Below are 25,693 nucleotides of genomic sequence, written 5' to 3'. Positions count from 1 at the left end.
GAAATTTCTTCTTGAATTCTTTGGTTATGTGAGACTAGAGGAACGCTCCTCCCGAATCCCCAATTTTTTCCCAAAAATCCTCTCCTTCACCTCTAACCCCCAACATCTATTTATAGGAGAAGGAATTAGGGTTTTTGAATTTGAAATTAATGGATTTTAAATTCGAATTGAGCTGATTTTGAGAGATTTTTGAAATCCACAGTAAGACATAAATCATTAATGGTCCTCGTACTTTGGAAATAAAAGAGACGTTGGTTAACTCGTCATAGTTGTACGTCATTACGCACAGCTGTTGTTGTTGCTGGTTGTTGTTAATTTTTTATGTTGAACGCTGTTGGAGAAATTATGAAGCAGAAAAGGATTGGGTCGGATCGGACAGTGGTGGACTGATTGTTGGAGTGGGCTGATGTTGTTTGTTGAAGGGTAAGGGATTGAGGGAATTGGGCTGACTGGGCGTGGGCCTGCGATGGATTGGTATTTGTTGAAATTAAAATTAAAAGAGAGGTTGGTTTGGGTTGGTGGAAAGGGTTGGCCCAATTTAAAAGGTATGAGAGGTTATTTATGTCAATGAAATAGTCTTAATTAAATGAGTTCAGACAAAGTCGTGACGAAACTATCTTTTAACGAATTTCTCAAATTTAATAATTTTAAAATAAATATTTAATGAAATAATTTTTTTTTTTCAATAATAATAATAATAATAATAATAAATAAAAAATAAAAATTAAGAAACTAATTATGTCATCAATTTCTTATTTTCAATCAATAGAAGTAGAATATTTGTAGTTTAATCAAGACTTTTCACTCTAAATAAATTTTAAAGTATTTTTTAACTGATTATTATATAATCATGTATAATTGAACACTAAATATACCGATTTCGCCTAAATTCAAAAGGTAGGGTCGAAATTTATTTCAAAATAACTAAACATAAATATTTTAAAACTATTTAAAATTGAGAAATTTAAAACCTAATTTGAAATGTGGAGGACAAAAATTAGGTGTAAACAGACTTGTTCTACAGAAATTTACAACTTTTGTTTGAATGAATGCTCACTACTAAGTTTTCTTTGCACCAGAATGTCAAGCATTATGTTTCTATTTTTGGATGGAGTATTGTATTGTTTTCCTGATTAGAAGATGCAAAATTTGAAGTTTTTATGAAACTCTTTTGTCTGTAATGTGCCATTATGCTAATTTATGTTTTTGGTATTTTGTTCAACTCTCAACATCCCTTGTAGATTAAATGAACAACATTTTCATTTCAGCTTGATAAAGACAAAGGAAAAAGTTTTAAGTGACACCAACTCCGTCTCAAAAAGACTAGAAGAAGAGGTATTCGTATTTATTTATCAAAATCTAATGTTGGCAAGTTGGCTGGTTAAATGTTCATAGAGTAGGTCAGTCTTTTTCAAGAAAAAATATTAATTGCTATTATTCTGATGACTTCTAATAAAGAAAAATTTATTATAAATATATTTAATTAATTCTCAACTCTTAAATTTTAAGAAAAAAATAATGAAAAGATAATTTTATCTACAACAAAAACTTTTAATGAAGCAAAAAATTCAAACAACATTTCTAAAATCCTTCACACTTTTAATATATTATAGATATAAAGGCCCACATAAAAAACAATCATAAAACTAACAAATAACCATGTAAGGTAATTATTTCAAACCTAATTAAGTACTATTTTATTTATGGTCTGTAATTTTTTCTAAATTGAATTAATTTAAATTATATTAATTTAACAGCTAATTACAAGGTATTTCAATTTGAGGGCTATTTCGGTAAAGTTATTTTAGAATGAAGTGCTATTTTTGTCCTTTTACATATTACTAATACAACCTTCTATATCCCCCCGGTAAAACATAGAACTAATCCGTTTTCAATATTTTCTTCAAATCCTTAGTGTCCTACTAGTATTAACTTAAATAGCACAAAAATTAGAACTTGCTCTTCAAAAAACGCATTTACCACCACCCTCCACCCTACGTCTGATACAGATTGCAACCAAAGAATGAAATAGCACAATTCCTTGTGGTTTTCAATACTTAAGTTTCTATGCTCAGCTACATGATATATATGTACAAAAGCTAAAGCTCCTTTGATAAAATCTAAGAGGCCATGATGGTGTAGGCAAGTCCCTCACTTTGGTACAAAAACTAATGTAGAAAGAACATTAACTGCAATCAACTCATAAAGGTCATACCACCTTCTATAATCATTTCAGCAGTGGCGCCCATTGCACCAATACCACTACTACTCAAAACAGCCAACGCTAACTCCTCGTCCCACTGTTTCAAACCCATACTTAGCCTCTTCAAAACCTCCAAATCCACCTCTAGCAACCAGTTTGGTGCGCATTCCACAATCAGCTTGACGAACCCTGAAACATAAGTTGTCCAGGTGGTTCTGTTGCAACCGAGGGATATTTTCCCATGCAGAGCACCTGCAAGGAACTCCAAGTGTGCCTCAAGGGTATTTGACCGCCGCTTGGATGCAGATGATGATGAATCAACCCCCCATGCAAATGTTCCAGACAGCACTGCAATGTAAGCAAGGGCATAACCTCCCAGCCTTGCAACTATCCCTCCTGACATCCCGCCACTAGGCTCCATGCCATGTGTTGATAGGAACCAAGATGGCAAAGTTTCTTTGATCAATGATTGGACCAAACCTACACCACCTGTGATCCAAACTAATGAAGCACCCAGTGATGCAGCAAGCTTTACACGACTCAATACTGCAGCAAGAGAAACCTGGCCATACGTCATACCACACTTACTTTTCTTGAGTTTCTCCAAATTCTCAGCAGATAATCCACTACTTGCGATATCTCTGACAGAATGCATCAAAAGGGAAACAACTTCTTCTGTCATAAACATGACATTTGGGACAGCTCTATGGACACGCAAGTAGAGCATACCAGGGGCAACAGGAGAGATACCGCCAGATAAATGAGAGCCAAAACCATGACCAAGAAGTGCACCTACACCGCCCTTGCTTGCAATAGAAGATGTAGTTAGACCTAGTGTAGCTGCAAAGCACATTCTAAGCAGTTGAACCACCGCATCCCTATTGTGGTGGAACACGGTCCGTGATGCAGAGAAAACAAGAAAGTCACTCCAGCGCTTAACCTTTTGGGCCCATAGAGCAACCATGACAGGCATGCAGGGCCAAGGACAACCCGTAGCCAAATTACTCAAGGCTGGGCCTATTAAGTTCAGAAAGCGGTCAGTTGATTTATCAAGTTTGTATGTAATCGTGAGGCTCACAAGGGCTGCCAGGGGCAATAGAAGGGTGGCTGGAGAATTTCCACCTACAAACAAAAAAAGCATGAGCTAGATATACAGAAAAAGATGAATGAGCAGTTGAGAACCCTGAACCAAATGTACAGAGTGTGAATGTCCAGGTCAGTGTAGCAAAGCTTTTGAATGCATGACGCATCAATGGCTGGAGATACATGCACAAGAGACGAGGTTAACACCAGCAAGTTTGTTTAGCCGGCATAACTTGGTTCTTTAAGAAGTATGACATCAGAACTCTGACATATCAAACACGTACATATAGCAGCAAGCGAGAGTAGACATATTTACCCTCTCATTGAGAAATTATCACCAGAGATAGCTAGTTTATCCAGTTGGTGCCAACTTGCCAACCCAATATGTTTGAGAAAAGAATGTACTCCCTCCGTTTAAAAAAGAATTGACCTACTTTCCTTTTTAGTTTGTTTAAAAAAGAATAACCCTTTCCTTTTTTGGCTATACTTTTAATTCACCTTTCCACATGGCATGATTAAGACCACAAGATTAAAGGGCATTTTGATACATTTGACATAACTTTAATTTAGGATCACAAGATTCAAAAGTCTTCTTTATTTTCTTAAACTCCGTGCCAAGTCAAACTAGGTCATTCTTTTTGAAACGGAGAAAATACTAAATAGAGAATCGGGAAATAGGTTTCGTGTGCCGTAATTCCGCTGGTCTTAAAAAAGCAATCACTTCAATTTCGATGAGTGCTTACCTATGGTGAGACTTGGCACATTCACACCAGTTGCAGCTAAAATTTTCTTTATCTGTTGCTCAACTGTTGCTAAATTTGCAGCCGGACTTGGCCAATCAGTTCCATTCATAGAAGCAAGCTTCCAGATACCACGTGACACTTCAGCTGAAAAGTAGCTTACAATTGTTGCCAAGGAACCTGGGAGAAAATCGGCCAGATCCTTGAGACCTGTGAACGGGAAAATGCATTTGTCAAAGTACTAACACATACAATTCATTGACTTAAACAATGAGCCAGTTAAATCTCAAGTTGAGAAATACTGAAAGTGGAGGTACTGACTATCCATTTTTATTTGTTATAGAGTTATCATTGTAGCATTGAACAATAAGTCTCTTACACATCTGATAATTGGTTTTAAGAGCTACATCTCTCTCTCTCTCTCTCTCTCTCTCTCTCTTTAAAGTGTCACCCTTCATGCATGCTCGCATTTCCAGCACACTAAACACTTCCCCTAGAAGGCTTGCCAGTAAATCAATGGCAATTGCAACTAATATAATCCAGACCAGATTCTCTAACCTGTAACTAGTTCACGTGGCGACAAACTACCATGAGCACAGGCAGTGAGAGCAGCATCAAGCACAAAAGGAACAGCTTCCAGAATATCCCATGCAGGCAGCTTAAGGTGGAGAGATACATCTTCATTTCCAGGCCCAGATGAGCTGCTGCTTCCAGAAGTAGTTGTTGTCAGGGACTGACCTGTTCTATTTATTTTTTTAAACATGAAGTTCAACAGTGCTTCAACAATCTGATGAACCGGAGTTCCAGGGACAAGTTCTGAGAGAGGTGAAGCAATGCATGCTTGATGTTGCCTGTACCAAAGTGTTAATTTTGGAAAAGAATCAAGAAATATGGGTTCTCCAGATAATGGACTTGAAAGTCTAGTCAGACGCTTGATTTTGCTTTGATCTTTCTGCAGATCATCAGAGGATGTCAACTGGGAATTGCGCACCAGCAAAAGGTATTCAGGAGTTGGATGGGCTCCCATTGGAGCATCCATAAGATGCTCAAGAGGCGGCTGATCAAACCTCCACAACTTCAGCAGAAGAGTAAATGCATTTGAGAAGACAGCATGTGAAGAAATTTCTTCAGACATTACAATCCACTTCACATTGGGTGCACATGAACCAAAGACTTCACAGATTGGCATCAGTGCACCAGCAAGTTGTGGAACCTGGAAAATTTAATGCATAAACATTAAAGAAAACAAATAATCTGGTTTTCTCTATCTTAATCTTATAACGGCTGCTGCTCTAGGTACTTTCTTGAAACCTAATTCAAACAGTTCCATATATCATTTTACAGATCAAGTAATGACAGCATAACCAGTTCAGTAAGATGTCTATTGGAAAGGTATTTTAGAGATAACCTTAAGATTTAAATAAAAGACAATTCTCCAAAATTCAACAACAATATCTGGCTCAGGTCATGGCCCTCATAGGTACACAAAAGACACTACTTTATTTCAGGCTTCCATTGGCATAGCTAACTAGAGTTTCCAACATGTTGTAGAGGCCCCTGAGTGCATATGGATATCTTTTTCAAAATTTGATTGTGATATCATCAAACTTTCATGATGTGTAAACAAAAATTCTTTTTTGAACATTTGTCAATTGTCACAAGGTCTCCATCCATGTTGAGTGGCCATGCAGTTGTAAGTCATTCTCAATGCTTTTTTTTTTTACGTGATTTTCAGCCACACGAGCAACATAAATGTCATTTAAGGTAATTTAAAATGAAATAGAAGCAGCTGAAGTTCAACGTACCAATCCGTGCAAAGAAAAGATCTGAACACAATCAACAGAAGACACTCCAACGAGAAGGACATTCAGGAATCGAGCATAACCAATCAAATGGCTTTCAGTTCCCGAATAATTAGCAGGAACAGGAGGCGAAAGCAACCTGGTGATGAACAGAACAGTATGTTCCTGCATCAATGCAGATGAAGCACTGGAAATGAGCGTGTTGACATAGAACTAGCAATTTTTATAACTCTTTTTAAACTTGGAAATGACTTCCCCGAAATCAACTTCTAAGTTCTAATACATGTATATTCTATTATCCAAGTTCTTTTGCAGCTCAAATAAATATGATGTGCTCTAAATAATTAAGGCAGGGAGTATTTCAGGTAGTCTTCAGAAAAAACTATCACTTATCTAAACTGAGCCACTTTCATTGTTCATTTAAGGGGTTTTGACTCTCAACTTATTTTCTTTCTTCTTATCACCATCACCTCCACCAGTCGACACTTTATGGTCACCACCTTTACCATTCCATCTCTTGTCCAAAAAGTCATATGTGCTACCAACGAGCGGGCAGTTTCTTGCCTTCTCTAATTCCAGTTGCATACACACCAGATACATTCTTTTCTTAGTCTCACTCAACCAACTGCCAACCATGGAAGGTGGAAGCTCTTCATCTCTTGATGCTAATAGGACAGAAAGATGGTGTCAAGCTGAGCCTCCTCAACCTCCCTCCTTGATTTCATTTCTTCACTTTCTTATCCATGGGTTACGGATCGATTGCATATGCAAATGCTGGAGATTCTCGGCCTTTGTGCACTACTTACACTGTAATTGGTTGTGGTTGTGGCTGCATGATGTAACCGGTGTTTGGGAACCTGTACTAACTATTAACAGATTCTTTGGGAACAGAAAAAGGGAAAGAAGAAACAAATATGTTTTTCACAATGGAAAGAAAATGTGTACAGAAAATTTTCATAGATAATTTAGACTGTAAAGGCTTTGAACAAAGAGAGTTTTGAGGTTCAAGTTCAACTACCTCGAATAGTAACCTACACTTGTTTATGTAGCAAGAGGGAAAGTATTACCTGTATATTCCAACCACGAGCAAGAGAGGCACCACAGAGAACAGTAGCGGCAGAAATCTTTTCATCATCCGAGCCATTGACGGCAATCTCATATATTTTCTTTATTTCTGCTAAACTTCCATCAAATCCATTAGCTTAATTTTAGTTCCATACCACTGTATAAATTTCGAAAAAGAACATCTGATATACCTGGCTTCAGCAAAGAAAAGGTTTAACTGAAGACCAGGCAGTAACTAAGAAAAATAAGAGAAGCATCTATTTAATAGCACAACTGCATTTTCCAATTCATGATTATTAACATGCCATACTCCGGGAAGACATAGATTGATGAACTTGAAAGCCCGAATTACTAATCAACCCTTAAACTGGATCTATTTTTTGATTTATAGTACTTTCAAGAGCGTTATATAGTAAGATATGTTTCTCTGAGACAGGTAAAACTTTTTTCTAGTAAGATAATTCTAGGCGAGACTATTATCACTCCTTAGTCTCTAACATTTATAGTAGTAGTTATTTGCAGTAGACTAATAGTTATTTCATTGCAGTAGTTATTTGTAGTTTCTCAGTCCAGTAGTAGTTATTTCTTTGTGGTATTTTGCAGTTTCTCATTCCAGTAATGTTACGAAGTCATGTCCTAGTTTCTAGGTGTAGTTATCTTATCAGCATTGTATTTAAACTTCAGGTTTATTCCATGAAAGGAAGCAGAAAATTATTAAAGTTTTTGAGTACTTCAACTCAAGAGATTGCAGGTTCTCTCTTGATGAACCAGCCCCATAGGTCATAGGAAGAAGACATCTAATATCATCTTGCAGCATCCCATAACTAGATCCATATCTGGGATCCGTAACAGAGACCAAATATAAGATTAACCCTTCGAAAGAATTTCTTTTACCAGTAGTAGTTTCTCCATTATTCTCTTTTCCATTATAGTTGATTTCCAATCTTAATCAACCTCTCTATCATGTTGTTCCTTCTCCATTTCACCCAACCTCCTTTTACATACAAAAGATCTCCTTTAAAGCTGGATTACTACCTTCTTTCCACTAACTTAAAATCAGCATATAAAACTCATTTCACTCAAAATTCCTTTTAATAAAATCATTTAATTTCTCAATTCTGGTCTATTCCCATAATAACCTCTTCTACCATTCCCGAGAACTTGAGTAGATTGAGCATTTTTTATAACTTCTTGGGTTATTCTTTAATCATTGTAATTCAGATTCAGATTCTGATCCACTGAGGCCCGTTTTATAAGCCAGCAAAGATGTTATACCTCATGTTGAAGGTCTAGCTTTCTTCCAATCAGAAAGTATCATTTTGTGATTAGTTAAATCTGCATCAGTTCTCTTATCTATACATATTTTCACACTCCTCAACATGTTTAAAAAACCCAACTAGGCAACATGAACCAGTGGCACCAATGTAAAATATTACTATTCAAAGCAAGTATCCTCGGCAGAAGCTAACTAGGAAACCAGAAAACAAGGGAAACTTTCATATTGACAACTCTGTTGTACCTTGATGCTGGTGTTGATACCAACGAGCTGACCAATGGAGGAGTTAAGGTAGATCCCTTCATCAATGATGACCATCCAGGCATTTGAGTCGAGACACTACGAGGAACTTGATTGCATCTACCTTTTACATATCCGGGCCACAAATAAGCAGAGGTGTCCAAAATGTTTCTGGCAATGCAGGCCTCAACAATCAAGTGTCGCAGGTTTCCAACTACAAATTGTTAAAGATTAGCATAAAGACATATACTAATAGCTTCATACTAGTGCATAGACGAGAAGTAGCAGATGCACCATCATAGATTAAGTTTTCCAATAATATTATCTGAAAGCAATCAACCATCAAAAATTAAAATAAATGAACATGACAAAACAAGGGAAAAAATAGGAAAATAACATAAATACCCAACTGATGAGTGGCAAATTGAAAGTTTCATCTAGTTACCATTGCATGGATGGAGAAGGGGCACATTTTTAGCAATTCCATCAACAATTAAATATCGTCAAAACAACAGTATAATGCAAGTTAAACCACACGGGGCAACAAATACAAGGTCAGCGCACTGAAATTTCTTGAAATTCAATAAAGAGATCAACTCACCGCAATTGACAGGCATGTCGTTCAAGTTCATTCCCTCAAAATAGCCACTCCCAACACTTAGACCTGAATGCAACATCATTGCTTTTGCAGCAGCTAGATTTGCCAATGGAGCAGCAGGCAATGGTGGGGTCAACAAGCTTTCATAATCTCCAAGTTGCTGAAGGCTATGTATCAAGTCTTGGTGACGTTTTGTGGAGGACTCTTTCCTTTGATTGGCAGAGCTGCAACTCATTTCCTCCTCTTCAAGAAGATTCACTATTGCTAGTGGTGTAATTGACAACAACACACACAAGCAAGTATCCAGGCGAGGTACTGGTCCCTCACTTGAATCCCTTTCCTACATTGACCAAAAGTAGTTAGAAGATTCTACAATGAAACCAAAAGCAAGAATCATAATCTTAGCAAGATTGTTAAATAGCAGTTTAAGTTTTCCAATAAGCTGAGTCCAAAATCCTGCTCCCCCAACCCCCACAAATCACCATAGTGTGACACACACGCATCATACATATTCCTAGAATCTTTACAGAAAGGAACTGAATAGTTCAATAGCAAAGCAATCCTAAGTTTAGCTTTAGCTAATACATCAATGGACTTTCCAGCACTTTTAACACCAGAAACCATTCCTTCCCAACAATCACATTGATAAACATAGTTTTTTTCAATAATTTTTCTCAAGGGGAAGGAAAGAAAGAAAGAGAAGACATTACATTCAACTTGACAAAGGATGGAAGGGATTTCAGCATAAATGCTTACTCTATTAACAAGCCTTAGGGCTGCAAACCATAATCCAAGAAAAGTGTCCTGCCAACTTGAAGAATTAACTTCATGCAGAGCCTTCACTAAACCTGCCATTACAACTCCAGTTTAGCAATGAGCAGATTGGTTATACAAAATAACTTAAGAGGATTGCAGCACATATACCGGCGAGTGTTTCAACAGCACTTGTAGCTGCTACTTGTGACCCGTCCATGGTATCTTCTAGAAAGAGATCTATGGGAAGCCAGAGCACTGCTGGACTAGCACCATGATACTGATCTGCAGAAGATACAAGTGAACCAGAAGCCATTACAGCATGAAACCTTTTATGTGAGATTGTTTTGTATTTTCTAGAGAGGACTACACGTTTATCAGATGTTAACTGCACCAAAGCCTCTGGAGAAATATTCTTAGAATTTCTCAAAGCTGATGAGTTTGCCACGAGAAGTCTTAAATTCTGGGTGAAGGACTCCCAATGCGTGGGCCTAAAGAAGAAAGAAAAATTGAACAATCAGCCACTGCTATATCAATTTAATCTAGTACGGCTCGAACTTTTCATTGCTTAAAAACAGCAAAACACGGCAACCATATCATGCAAAGTTAAATAAGGGTACTGTTACTATTAACAAGAGCAGCAGTTGAGGGAATAAGGGTATATAATCTTACATGTTTCTGCGTGCCAAATAAAGGATTGCGGAAGTCACTTTATCTTGAAAAAATTCGCCAATTATTTCAATAGCCATAACTGTGTTCGTTTTACATAATACTTCATGTTTTTCTGTCCTTCCCCCAGCAAAAGCATAATGATTATTCAATCCCACATCTTGAGATGATGTAATAGGCCACCTAGACCTCTTTTCTGCAGTCAGGTCCAGCAATCCTTCATCACCAAGGGATGCATCAAGTAACTTCCATACAATTGTAAAAACAAATTCAACCACAATTAGACCACTTTCAGACCCCTGGAGTCCAAATATCTGGGAAAGATGCAATGTATCATCTATGGCTTCCATGATCCTGCAATTGCATTCAGATTTGTGAACTGCTGATACTGGATTAACTAACTGCGTTTGCATTAGGTTCAATAAGTTCACAAATCTGATTCAATAGAGTTTTCATTCGTATTGATAGCATATTATTCTGGGTTACTAAAAAACAGGAAAAATTCCAGGAGCATACAACAACAACAGACCCAGTGTATTCCCACAAAGTGAGGTCTGGGGAGGGTAAAATGTACGCAGTCCATACCGCTACCTCCGAGAAAGTAGAGAGGCTGTAAAAAAAAAAAAATCCAGGAGCATAACATGAGAAAAATAATTACAGGTCCTCCGACCTCCACTTATATCGTTTTTACAAGAACAAGGATCATCCAAATGTTACAAGAGAGAGTTGAACGAATCCGCTACTTGAAAACTGGTGCTTCAGGGCGAAAAATTGAAAATATAAAAACAAAAGAAATTACTGGAAAAAGAAAAGGCCGACCAAGTCCCGAGAAAGATTTTTTTGAGAAGAAGTCCCAAGAAAGATTTTTTGGAATTGGACTCTCAACTAACATTTTCATGAAAAAACATGACACTTTGGGTTCTGGGACGATCAAAAAGGATTGGAATGTTAACTGAAGCTGCCGATTTGATAAGGTGGACATAGTTCACTACTGAGACAAAAGTAAATAAGTGCAGGCTTTCCTTTTTTTACCCACATTTACCTTTCCAATTCTCTGAACTCACCATCTAACCAAGAAACCTAAATTAATTAATCTCACCATCTAACCAAGAAACCTAAATTAATAAATCTCACCATTTAACCAAGAAACCTAAATAAATCAATTTCACCATCTAACCGAGAAACCCAAATAAATTAATATATGAATCCCATCTTGCAGTAGTCTATGGTGTGAACACAAATGTTGCACCGCATCAATGTTTTTCAGTGCTAAGATTAAACTTAGTAATAAAGGGCGCGATCAAACAAAATGCTGGTAATGAACTGAAGAGAGGAAACAAAAAACGAGGCATACTTCTGATAATTTGGACCATTAATCAAAGATGGCAATGAGAACACGTATATTTTCAGAAGTTCCATATAAAGCCTGTATGCCACTGGATAGCTCCTTCGCTTAGGGATCACTCTGCAAAGGGATAATGGAAGGAAAGTGTGAACAAGAAAGACTAACAATTCATTAAGCAATCACTACACCTCAATCCCATTCCCAAACTAGTTGGAGTTGGCTTTGCAAATATTCTATAACAGCCAATTTCAATTTTTTGTAACTGAAAAATCCATTGTTTATAGCTTCAAAACTTGGTAGATAATGGACTCGCCCCTCTACCCTTCTCCACTTAAATATGACACTTGGTGACAACTGACAAGATTCAAACTTGTGACATGCCTCTACCAAAGCCCTATGGGCTACACGAGTCAATCTCATATATATACTACACATCGCAAAAAACTAACAGCAATGAAATCCCTTACTTAAATTGTATGGCCATCTCAACTAAACATTGTTATGAATGGCAACTAAACATTGTTATGAATGTGATGCATTAATTGGACTACATCGCAAAACTCCTCTACGGAGGCTCATTCTTTTCTACTAGGCCAAGCTCGTGAAAAATACAATGAGTAGTTGTTAGAATTTAACTTGGGAAGTATGTTATATAGCTATCCTCTCATCTCAAAACTTAAACTTAGAGTAGAACACTATTATTTAATCATTTTTAACTGCTGTACCAATTCTGTTGCATTCAGGTCCATTTCATTCCATAATTAAACAAAAAGGAAAAAACTAAGGGTGTGTTCAATAATGGAGGAGAACACTTTTTTTTTTTTTGAACTTGGTAACTTTGTATTATATCACAAAATAGTACATTGGTTGTACTGAAACCTTATCTTCAAGTGGTCCCCAAATCTTACTGCTCTATGACTAAATTGAGTCTAAAACATCAATTATAGAGACAATATCATTTGAGTATAATTGATTAGACCAAAAACATAATAGCAGAATATAGTTAAGCTTCACATTCTGTGCACTATATTCTATGCTCTCAAAACAGCTAAACTTCCTTTCTTTCCATATTGCCCACCATATAGCAGCAAGGATAAGTCTCCATCTGTCTCTGTCCCTTGCCTGTGCTCCTGCTTCTTCCCAGCTCTTTAAAGCCCCAAGCCCCAGAGAATTTCCTGGGCATAGTCCAGGAAATGCCTTTTAAGACTAAAAAAAATCTCCATAGTTGTTGAGCGTACTTGCAGTGTAGAAATATATGGTTAACAGTCTCTAATGTTTCCCCACAAAGAAAGCATCTAGAGCATAAGGTTATCCCTCTCTTCATAACATTATCTTGAGTCAGGACTGCTTCTTTAGCCAACAACCAGACAAAGCATGATACTTTGTGTGATATACCACTTTTCCAGATTAGTTTCCATGGCCAATTTTGTATTCCGCTTGTTTGCCTGATCCATCAACTTATAAGCTGTATTGACTCTGTATACTCCTCTATTGTTTCCTGTCCACCAAAAGATATCCTCCCCTGTTTGGAGTCCATTGAAAGGCTCCACTCCACTGTGTGAAAAATTAAGCTACCCTCTGAACTTCCCATTCATTAAGTTATCTCCTGAAGTTGAAGTTCCAACACCGGGGTGTCCATAAATCTGCTATATACCCTTGTTGAAATGTGACTAAGCTGTAGATGTTAAGCTGTAGATGTCAGGAAACAACTCTTCCAAGTTGCCTTTCTCATGCCAGTTATCCTTCCAAAACTTGGTCTTGGCCCCATCAAACACTTTCACCTTTGAGTTGCTTTTCACTTCATCCAACGGGTTCCTAATGGATCTCCAAAGGCTGACCCCATCGGGAGAAGACACCTCTTTGGTCATCCATTTGTCTTCTACTATATATTAGTCCCAATCACCCTTTTCGACAACAATTGGTTACCATTTGCATACCTCCATAACCATTTCATTCTAAAAGTTTTGCTTAGCAAGTTTAGATTCTTAATTCCCCGACCACCATTCTTCTTCCCAATAATCATTGATTTTTACTTTGCCACGTGAAATCCTTTCTTACCCTGCCACAAAAATTTCCCGCTAATGTTGTCCAACCTCTTGATGACCTCTACTGAAATAGGGAAAGAGGACATCATGTAAGTTGGAAGAGCGTCAAGTACTGAATTGATTAGTGTCAATCTTCCACCCCATGGACAAGTATTGTGTTCTCCACCTCGCTAGTTTTTTCTCACACTTCTCAATCACATTGTTTCATATATCTATGGACTTAGATTTAGCTCCCAAGGGTAATCCCAAGTATGTAGTTGGCACAGTGCCAATTTCACCACCAAGGATTGTTGCTAATCAACTCTTGTTGTTGACTTGATTAATAGAATACATTAGACTCTCTCTCCAGTTAATATGCAAACCAGAGACTTCTTCAAACAAAACCAAGATTACCTTTAGTGCTTCAATTGATCTTTCCCAGCATCACAAAAGATAAGTGTGTCATCTGCGTATTAAAGGTGTGTCACTTCCAAGCTGTCAACCCCCTTCTCTGGCTACTTCAGAACCCCTTATCCAACCTTTCAATTTCGTTATTGTTAGAATATGAGTAGAAATAGGAATAATATATACAAAATTCTACTTGAAAAAGGATTGTACTATAGTGTCTATAAATAGGGTCTCGATGTAATTATGTAAACACACCATTCAATAATATTTTCCTCTATTAATTCTCACATGGTATCAGAGAGTTGATGAAAACTTCAGAAAAGAAAAAAAAAACTCAATCGCAGTCATCAATTCCGGTGACTGATTTGTGTCATTTTTTATTTTGTGGGTTGTGTGAAAAATACCTAAGTTGCGCGGACTCTTTACTTTTGATGCAGCACCCGTGTCGGATTCTCCAAAAAAATACTACTTTTGGCGAATCCGACATTTCGAGCAACATAGAAAAATACAACACCACCAAGAGGATCAGAAAGCTCAGGCGACACAAACCCGACTCAAACCACCGGAAAATCAGCCCCCACGCCGGCGAGATCAATCACGCGCCAGCACGTGTGTCTTCTCCGGTTGAATTTTTGAGTGGTTCCTTTTTGCTGGGGTTGCTGTTCTTTTTCGATTCGGCCAGTTACTTTATTTTCAAATTCCGGCAATTTTTTTGAAGATTCCGGCCGCCGGAGTTAGGGTTCCGGCGGCTTCAGATATTTTCTTTTTCTGACAGTTTTTATTCAAAGATTCAGCTACTGTTTCTTGGTACTTTCAAGTTAAAATTCCCAAGATGTCTTTTGGGTATGATGTTTTTGGCCCCAAAACTACCGGTATCGGAAGTTCAAGTCCTATGATCACTTCCGAACCATTAATGGGAAGTTCAAATTATTTAGCCTGGGCTTCCTCAGTTGAGTTGTGGTAAAAAGGTCAAGGTGTCCAAGATCATTTAACGAACAAGGCTAGTGTGGTAGATGAAAAGGGAAAGTCTAGCGCGGAAGATGCAAAAGATAAAGAGAAATGGGAGAAAGTTGACGCTCAACTATGTAGTCTCTTATGGCGATCTATTGATTCCAAGTTAATGCCCTTGTTTCGTCCATTCTAGACGTGTTATTTAGTTTGGGAAAACGCTCGTGCTTTATACACTAATGTATATCTCGTTTTTATAATGTGATAGCTCAACTGACCAACTTAAAGAAACAAGAATTCAATATGTCTACTTACTTGGGACAAGTACAAGCAGTCATGGAAGAATTTGATACATTGATGCTCGTCACTGCGGATGTAGAAAAACAACAAAAGCCCAGACAGATGTTTTTAGTTCTTACACTTGCGGAACTTTCTACTGACCATGATGCTGTACGTGATCAGATTTTAGCTAGTCCTACGGTTCCTACAATTGATGAGTTATTCTCTCGTCTGCTTCATCCTGCCGCGCCTCCTAGTCACAAAGTAGTTTCATCACCCACTGTTGACTCTTCTATTCTTGCATCTCAAACCATAGAAAAACGAACATATCAGCATATGGAAAATCGGCGAGGAAGTCGTTCTGGAAAATCTCGATCGAAGTGTAGTTATTGTCATAAAGTTGGACACACTTAGGATATATGTCATAGTTTGCATGGTCCACCACCCAGTTATGATCCTGCTGCTGTGAAGGAAAATAATGAGTTCCTTCCAAAATCGAGCAAGTAAGTAGACATCTCCACAGCCTAATCGACCATCCAGTAATGCTCATATTGCCCAAACAGAATATGATGAGTTCCTCCAGTATAGAGCAAGTAAGCAGACATCTCCACAAATAGCCTCAGTTGCCCAGCCTAATGCTTCTGTTGATGGTAATCCTTTTGATTGTGTTTCACAGTCTAGTACTCTTGGATCATGGGTTGTAGACTTAGGTGCTTCTGATCATATTTCTGGTAACGAATCACTATTGTCTGATATTGTTTATTCACAATCTCATCCTGCTATTACTTTAGCCAATGGGATCCAAACAAAACCAAAAGGAATTGGACAAGCCAAACCCCTATTTTCTGTGACTCTAGACTTTGTTCTTTATGTCCCTGGTTGTCCTTTTAATCTTGCATCTGTTAGTCGTTTGACACGTGCCCTTAATTGTAACATAACTTTTCTTGATGACATTTCTAATGCAGGACCGTAGTACGGGACAGACAATTGGCACAGGACATGAATCACAAGGCCTTTACCATCTTACCTCTTCAAATTCCTTCCCAACATGCTCCATTACAGACCTTCCAGACCTAATTCACAAACGTTGGGGAAATCCGAGTCTATCCAAGCTATACAAAAGATAGTGCCTAGTTTGTCTAGTTTATCCACATTAGATTGTGACTCATGTCAACTTGAGAAACACTCCCATACTACTTTCCTACGTAGTATTGAGAGTCGTTCAGAGTCTATTTTCTTATTAGTACATTCTGATGTTTGGGTCCTAGTAGAGTCAGTTCACCTTTAGGTTTTCGTCATTTTGTTAGTTTCATTGATGATTTTTCAAGATCTACTTGGGTTTTCTTAATGAAAGATCGTTCTAAGATATTTTCTATATTCAAAAGTTTTGTGCTGAAATACAAACTCAATTTGGTGTTTCTATTCATACTTTTCATAGTAACAGTGCCTTAGAATACTTATCCTCTCAGTTTCAGAAGTTTATGACTCATCAAGGAATTGTTCACCAGACATCTTGTCCGTACACCCCTCAGCAGAATAGTATAGCAGAAAGGAAAAATAGGCATCTTCTTGATACTGCTTGCACTCTTCTCATTGAATCCCATGTTCCACTGCAATTTTGGGGCGATGCAGTCCTTACATCTTGTTATCTAATTAATAAAATGACATCATCTTCCCTTCGGAATAAGGTTCCCAATTCTATATTGTTTCCACAGTCACATCTCTACTCTATCCCCCCTCGTGTCTTTGGGAGCACATGTTTTATTCATATCTTAGCCCCCGAAAAAGACAAATTAGCCCCTCGTGCTCTCAAGTGTCTTCCTTGGTTACTCTCGAGTTCAAAAAAGGTATCATTGTTATTCACCAATCTTTGTCGCTACTTTATGTCCGCCGATGTCACTTTTTTTTAATCTCGACCTTACTATATATCTTCTGATCATCCTGGTATCTCTGAGATTTTACCCGTATCTCCAGTCTTACCCGCACCATCCTTAGTCTTACCCATATCTCCAGCATTACTCGAACCAACCTTTAAGGAATCAACGGTTACTTCTACGTCTCCTGCTACAGTGCCACCACTTCTGACTTATCATCGTCGTCCGTGTCCACCATTAGTCCCAGATGATTCATGTCATGTGTCGGACGCTGCTCCTACTGCGGACTTGCCTTCTTCTAGCCAATCAGTTGCACTTCAAAAAGTTATGCGTTCCACTTATAATGTTAACCCACACTATACTTTCTTGAGTTATCATCGTTTATCATCACCCCATTATGCTTTTGTATTGTCTTTGTCATCTATTTCCATAACTAAGACTATAGGTGAAACACTTTCTCATTCAGGATGGAAACAGGCTATGATAGATGAGATGTCTGCTTTACATACAAGTGGTACTTGGGAGCTTGTTTCCCTTCCTACAGGTAAATCTATTGTTGGTTGCCGTTGGGTTTATGCAATCAATGTTGGTCCAGATGGTCAGGTTGATCGGCTTAAGGCTCGCCTTGTTGCCAAAAGATACACGCAAAGATTTGGGCTTGATTATAGTGACACTCTTTCTCCAGTGGCTAAAATAGCATTTATCCGTCTTTTCCTATCCATTGTTGTCGTTCATCATTGGCCTATTTATCAGTTGGATATTAAGAATGCTTTTCTGCATGGTGATCTTAAGATCTTAAGGAAAAAGTCTATATGGAGCAACCACCTAGTTTTGTTGCTCAGGGGGAGTCTAGTAGCCTTGTATGTCGATTGCGCAAGTCACTCTATAGTCTGAAGTAGTCTCCTCGAGCTTGGTTTGGAAAATTCAGCACAGTAATTCAGCAGTTTGGCATGACTCGTAGTGGAGCTGATCACTCAGTGTTTTATCGACATTCTCAACCAAATTTATGTATTTATCTGGTGGTTTATGTTGATATCGTTATCACCGGCAATGATGAAGATGGTATCTCTAAATTGAAGCAACATCTCTTTCAACATTTTCAGACCAAAGACCTCGGCAGACTGAAATATTTTCTAGGTATTGAGGTTGCTCAGTTCAGATCAGGTATTATTATTTCTCAACGCAAGTATGCCTTAGACATTCTTAAAGAGACAGGAATGATGGGATGTAAACTCATTGACACTCCTATGGATCCAAATGCCAAACTTCTACCAAGACAGGGGGAGCCACTTAGTGATCCTGAAAGGTATAGGCCGTTGGTTGGAAAGTTGAATTATCTCACCGTGACTAGACCGGATATATCCTTTCATGTGAGTGTTGTAAGTCAGTTTATGACTTCTCCCTATGATAGTCATTGGGATGCAGTTGTTCGTATTCTGTGATGTATAAAGTCAGCTCCAGGTAAAGGACTACTCTTTGAGGATCGAGGTCACGAGCATATCATCGGATACACCGATACTGATTGGGCAGGATCACCCTCTAACAGACGTTCTACCTCCGGATATTGTGTTTTAGTAGGAGGTAATTTGGTATTTTAGAAAAGTAAGAAACAGAGTGTAGTTGCTCGATCTAGTGCAGAAGCAGAATATCGAGCAATGGTTGTAGCAACTTGTGAGCTAGTTTGGATCAAACAGTTGCTGAGAGAATTAAAATTTGGAAAAACCGATAAGATGGAACTTATGTGTGATAATCAAGCAGCCCTTCATATCGTATCAAATACAGTGTTTCATGAGAGGACTAAACGCATAGAGATTGATTGTCACTTTGTCAGAGAAAAGACACTCTCAGGAGACATTGTTACAAAATTTGTGAAGTCAAGTGATCAACTTGCAGATATCTTCACCAAGTCCCTCACCGGTCCTCGTATTAATTACATTTGTAACAAGCTAGGTACATATGATTTGTATGCACCAGCTTGAGGGGGAGTGTTAGAATATGAGTAGAAATAGGAATAGTATATACAAAATCCTACTTGGAAAAGGATTGTACTATAGTGTCTATAAATAGGGTCTCGATGTAATTATGTAAACACACCATTCAATAATATTTTTCTCCATTAATCCTCACAGTTATCTTGATCACATTATTCAATCCTTCCATAGTCCTTCCATAGCAGTTAGGAACAAGAAAGGTGACAAAGGATCACCTGAGTCCTCTCCATGATTGGAAGAATCCTGCAGGAGAACCATTAAGTCGAGCTGAAAAGCTGACTATTGAGATACATTGCTTCATCCATTTCAACCACTTCTGCCCAAAACCCATCATTTCTAATACGTTCACAAGGTATCTCCAATTAACATGGTCATACGCTTTCTCTATGTCCAGTTTGCAAAAAAAAGTTTCTTCTGCTTAACTCTGCAATCAACAACTTCGTTGGCAATCAAGACTGCATCCATAATTTGTCTCCCTTTAATGAATATAATTTGTTGAGAATCTACCAACTTGCTAATCATCCCTTTCAGTCTCCCAGCCAGTACTTTAGAAAGAAACTTGTAAATACTGCCAATCAGACTTATAGGTCTAAAATCTCTCAACTTTTTGCCACCTTTCTTTTTAGGAATAAGTGCTATAAAAGTTGCATTACAACCCTTCTCAAACACTTCATGATCATGGAAGTTTTGAAAAGTGTCCAGTTTGTCCTTCTTCACCACCTCCCAGCACTTGATAAAGAAACCCATAGTGAAACCATCTGATCCAGGTGCTTTATCAGCTGCACACAACTTGAGGCACTTAAGAACTTCATTTCATCAAAGTTGCTATGGAGAGCCACCCTATCCTCCTATGTTAGAACTGGGCACTAAGTATTTTGATAGATAGGTCTCCACGGGATGGATTCCGCGTACAACTTTTTGTAGTAGTCCATAATTTCTCCTTCAATTCTCCTTGGTTCTTAGGTAACTTCTCCCTGAATCACTAGTTGGTCAATATTGTTGTATCTTCTATGAGCATTTGTCATTTTGTGAAAGAATTTAGTATTCTTATCACCTTCCTTCAACCAAAGAACTCTTGACTTTTGTTTCCATGAAATCTCCTCTTTCTTAAGAAACTCCTTATATTTTAAAAATAATTCAGGCGATTTAGCTGTCTCCTCATCAGTGAGTACTCTATCTTCCCTCTCAGTGTCCAAGTCTGCCATTTGTTCAAGTATTTTCTTTCTCCGTAAGCCCAAGTTCCCAGTCTCCCCATTCCTCCATTCTTTAAGTTTGGACTTCAAAGCTTTACGTTTGCAAGCTAGGACATAGAGAGACCTCCCTAAGAAATTGAAAGAGGACCACCATTTTTTTACTCTATCAATAAAGCCTTCTATCTCCCGCCACCAATTTTCAAATTTAAAATAGTTCTTGGTCCTTTCCCAAGGCCCTCCAAGCAATGCTATAGGGATGTGGTCAAAACTCAATCTCTGAAGTGCGAGTTGTTTCATGTTTGAAAAATATCATCCCATTCTTCGGATACTAGAATCCTGTCAATCCTAGAAGCAGTTTCATGTTGGTCTCCTTTGAACGAAGTATACTTAGCATCCTCTAGTTGCAATTCTTTTGTATTAGTCGGTTTGGGAAAAGGTGGTAAAGTTGAGGCTGAGAAGGATCGTGACTATCTGTAAGAATCAGTTCGGTTTCATGCCAGGTCACTTGACCACTGAGGCCATTTACCTTGTGATGAGATTAGTGGAGCAGTTTCGCGAGAGGAAGGACTTGCACATGGTGTTTATTGATCTTGAGAAGGCATACGTGGCGTACACTAGGCCGATTCAGGACATGTATGATGGTGCGAAGACTTGTGTAAGTATGGTAGGTGTAGATTCGGAGCACTTCCAGTTTTGATAGGGTTGCACCAGGGATCGACTCTTATCCCGTTTTTATTTGTCTTGGTGATGGATGTTTTGACGCAACATATCCAAGAGGAGGTGCCTTGGTGTATGTTATTTGCAGATGATGTGGTACTGATTGACGAGACTCGGGGAGGAGTTAATAATAAGTTGGAGATTTGGAGACACACGCTTGAGTCTAAAGAATTTCGATTAAGCAGAACCAAGACGGAGTACTTGGAGTGTAAGTTCAGTGATGTGTCACAGGAGGCTGGAGGCTGGAGTGGTTGTGTCAAAAGAGGGAGGGTTTCAAGTATTTGGGGTCTATGATTCAGGGCAATGGTGAGATTGATGAGGATGTCACGCATTGTATTGGGGCAGGGTGGTTGAAATGGAGGCTCGCTTCGAGAGTTCTATATGATAAGAAGGTGCCCCCGAAGCTTAAAGGTAAGTTCTACAGAGTGGCAGTCCAGCCGGCTATGTTGTATGGAACGGAGTGTTGGCCAGTTAAGAGCTCCCACATCTAAAAGTTGAAGGTGGCGAAGATGAGAATGTTGTGATGGATGTGTGGACATACTAGGAAAGATAGGGTGAGGAATGAGATTATTCAGGAGAAGGTGAGAGTTGCTTCAGTGGAGGACAAGATGCGAGAAGTGAGGTTACGTTGGCTCGGGCACGTGATGCGGAGGGGCTCTGATGCTCCAGTGTAGAGGTGTGAGACACTGGCTATGGATAGTTTTAGGCAGAGTAGAGGTAGACCGAAGGAAAATTGAAGGGAGGTGATTAGGAATGATATGGAGCAGTTACAGCTTACGAAGGACATGACCCTTGATAGGAAGGTGTGAAGGACACGGATTAGGGTAGAGGGTTAGGGGGTAGAAGTGCGTCGGTTGGAGTTTCTTGTTTGTGGTGTTGTGGCTGTAGTATTATCTTGTGGCTAGCGGTGCTAATTTATTCTGCACACCTTTATATGCCTTTATCTTTTGTGTTTGTCATACTGTTAGTTTATTTTGCATACCGTACTAGTTTATATGTACTTATCTTTTGCGTTGGTTATACTGTTATTGGTCCTAAGCTGGGGGTCTATCAGAAACAACCTCTCTACTTCACCTGAGGTGGTGGTATGGTCTGCGTACACCCTACCCTCCCCAGACCCCACTATGTGGGAATACACTGGGTATGTTGTTGTTGGTTAGAATTTTGAAGAATAGTTTCTTTATGAAAACAAGCTCCTTAGAAAAATGACTTCCTTGATAGAGTAGGAAAACAAGTGGCATTGTCTCCTCCCACCCACCCACCCCCAACCCCAACACCACTCACTCCACTATCCCCAAGCCCAACCCCGCCACCACCGACTTTGCAAATACACCACCACCAGCCCAACTGCACAACCACTCACTCCACCTCCACCCCCACAACCACTCACTAGTCACTCCACTACCACCCCCACCCTCACACATCCATCCCAACAACCACTCACTCCACGACCCACCCACCCCCGCCTCGCCCCTAACCTTAACCTCTGCCCTCTCCAGTGGGGAAGTCTAGATTTTTATTGAGGGGTGTCAGACTATAAAAAAGTAAGCGCACAAAAAAATAATTACTAATGAAAAAAAATGTAATTACATTATCACAACCGTACTTGATGAGGTTTGATCTCTTGAAATCTTTTCATAATAGCATCATTGGAAATATTAATATATACATCTTTCTCTACATAAGACACCAAGCAACCACTAAAATATTCATCATTCATCCAATTTCGCAACTCATTCTTAATAAACTTCATTATCAAAGTCTCTTTCGTCACGCTTGACAGTGAGGCGTGGGCAAGACTATTCTCAATGGTCTGATATTAAAATTGGAGGACTCTTCTTCTAGAGTTCGTGTTCCGATACTAAAAAATTGGGATTAGTTAAATGATTTAACTTAATCCCTAGATTCATTAAGATTCTCTTTTAAATAATAAATAGAGTCTAGTCAACACTCCCTCCGTTCACTTTTACTTGTCATATTTTGACTTGGCCCTTTCATTAAGAAAACAATCATCGACATATTTTACCTTACTACCCCTATTAATTGATGTTTAGTATTATGTTTTGAAAAATGATTTGAGGAATAATGTAATTAATGCTAAGGGTCATTTGAAGATTTTTTTTTTGGACTTTTCTTGATATGTCAAAAGTGATAAGTAAACAAAAAAAATACATTTTCAAAATAAATGACAAGTAAAAACAAACGGATTGGAATAATAAGTGTAAGTGAAGCCTATAACTGCAAACTTCCTTTTTATAAATTAAAATAATAAGTAAAAGTCAACATACTACTTTAAAGACTTGTAGTAGTTTAAACAATGAAAGAAAAGAAAAAAGCCTGAAGTCAAGAAGTTTTAAAAGTAACGAGGATCGAACACCCAAAGTCCTGCACCCCAAAGCGCAAACTAGATACCCCACAACCGCTGAGCTAACACGTTATCTTATACCAATAAGTGTCAACACTAATATATATATACCTATAAAATCAAAATTGGACCTATACATACAACGTAATTTTCCGACGAAGGGGTGTTGTTTGATACCCCTCGAGCAAGGGTAGCTTTGCCCCTGGCCCTCCCCTTCCCCACCACAACACCCATCACCCTACTCCTACCCTCTTAATAATTTTTGTATAAAATATGTACAAATACTTTTAGAACAATATTTTACTTACATACCGAACACAATAAAATAACCAAAAAACTATTTGTACCCTCAAGGTAAAAATCAAAGGGGAGAGGAAACAAAAACTTGTTGGTTAAAACTACAACAACAACAACAACAAACCCAGTATATTCCCACCTAGTGGGGTCTGAAGAGGGTAAAATGTACGCAGTCCATACCACTACCTCCGGGAAAGTAGAGAGGTTATTTCCGATAGACTCCCGGCTCAAGACAAAAGGACAAAGGACAAAAACGTCAAAAGCGTGCAACAGGAATAAAATAACACAACAATAAAGTACACAAACAGACAATGGACCCCCCTCCCCCACCCCTAGACCTACCAACCAAGCTACACCAAACGCTCCTAACTATAGACTACGACTCGACCACCCACCTTAGCCCTCTACCCTAATGCTTTTCCTCCATACTTCCCTATCAAGGGTCATGTCCTCAGAAAGCTGTTTTGTTTAAAACTTCTAGAAAATATTCTTTTTTAAAGAAAACAAGCTCCTTGAACATAAGAAAAATGACTTTCTTGATGAAAATAGAGAAAACATGTGGCATTGTCTCCCCTACTTTCCCAAAATGGATTCTATTAAATATTTCACATTTTCTGTGATTATCTCCCACCCCCACGCTTACATTTTACGTTCCCGAAATGGATCCTATCAAATATTTCACATTTTCTATGATTATCTCTACTTGAGGTATACGGGATATCCTCCAACCCTCTCCCCTTCCCCCACCACAATACACATCACCCTACCCTATCCCCAACCACCCATCCTAATAATTTTATACCAGATATATACAAATGCATTTAGAATACTCCCTCCATTAAAAAAAGAATGACCTACTTTTCTTTTTAGTCCGTTTTAAAAAAGAATGACCCTTAGCTTTTTTGACAATACTTTAATTTCAAGTTTCCATATGGCATATTTAGAACCACAAGATTACAGGGTATTTTGGTACATTTGATACAATTTTAATTTAAGGCAACAAGATTCAAAAGTTTTTTATTTTCTTAAACTTTGTAACTTTGTGAAAGTCAAAGCAGGCATTCTTTTTGGAGGGAGTAATATTTTTTAACTTATATACCGAACACAAGAAAACAAGCAGGAAACTAGTAGAAAATGAAAGGGAATAGCAAACAAAGACCTGTTGGAAAGAAGGCTGAGAAGGAACAAGGGAGGAACAATCCGAAGAGCCGCGGCTTTCTCAAGGAACTTCCAAGCAATACCAACATTATTCTCCCAACAAATATAACTAACGAGAAGTTCCGCAACATCGGTAGACGGCAAGGACAGTCCACCAGTACTAAGAATTGAAGAAAGTTGGATTGCCCAACTCAAAGGGTCCGCGTTTTTCAACTGAGCGGATTTTGTAAGTTCAATTACTCCGTTCAGTAAAGGTGATTGCTGTTGCTGCACGGACACCATACCTATGGGGCCGGGGAATTAGGTTTTAAGTTTCGATCTAAAAATGGTTCATAAAAATAGTAAGTTGAAGGAAGTAATAAGAGTTCAAAGCTTGGACTAGCTAAAGGAGGGTGGACTTTAGGAATATAAATACTGCCTAAGTTGGACTTTGACACGCATATCAACATGACACGCCATTATTTTAGGAATTTTTCCTTTTTTTTTTTTTTACATAATAAATATCTTTTAGGACTTGTTTGGTAGGGTGGATTATTTTCAGAATCCACTGATTAAATGATTGGATTATTTAATACTATATTATTTGATAGTAATTTTGAAGCAATGTATAATATATCCTACGTGGTATTATGGACTCGTTTGGTAGGGTGGATTATTTTTATAAT

General features: G+C 38.3%; 1 protein-coding gene across 2 annotated transcripts; it reads right to left on the bottom strand.

The window, feature by feature from the left end:
- Positions 1 to 2,004: 2,004 nt before the first annotated feature.
- LOC107842497 (mediator of RNA polymerase II transcription subunit 33A) lies at positions 2,005 to 25,418 on the bottom strand. Of its 2 annotated transcripts, XM_016686375.2 has the most exons (12): positions 25,030 to 25,418; positions 11,784 to 11,894; positions 10,433 to 10,783; positions 9,932 to 10,251; positions 9,764 to 9,855; positions 9,011 to 9,347; positions 8,413 to 8,623; positions 6,896 to 7,010; positions 5,832 to 5,993; positions 4,585 to 5,239; positions 4,030 to 4,236; positions 2,005 to 3,325 (listed from the first exon to the last, which is right to left on the bottom strand). In XM_016686375.2, the coding sequence occupies exons 1-12, from the start codon at positions 25,308 to 25,310 to the stop codon at positions 2,196 to 2,198; spliced, it is 3,972 nt and encodes a 1,323-aa protein (XP_016541861.1). In that variant the 5' UTR covers positions 25,311 to 25,418; the 3' UTR covers positions 2,005 to 2,195. The 2 variants fall into 2 exon arrangements, with proteins under 2 accessions (XP_016541861.1, XP_016541862.1); XM_016686376.2 differs by lacking the exon at positions 11,784 to 11,894.
- Between the last annotated feature and the right edge of the window lie 275 nt (positions 25,419 to 25,693).

Source organism: Capsicum annuum, chromosome 9 (genome assembly GCF_002878395.1).
Source record: "Capsicum annuum cultivar UCD-10X-F1 chromosome 9, UCD10Xv1.1, whole genome shotgun sequence".
Classification (NCBI taxonomy): domain Eukaryota; kingdom Viridiplantae; phylum Streptophyta; class Magnoliopsida; order Solanales; family Solanaceae; genus Capsicum; species Capsicum annuum.
This window is presented reverse-complemented; position numbering and strand designations above follow the sequence as displayed.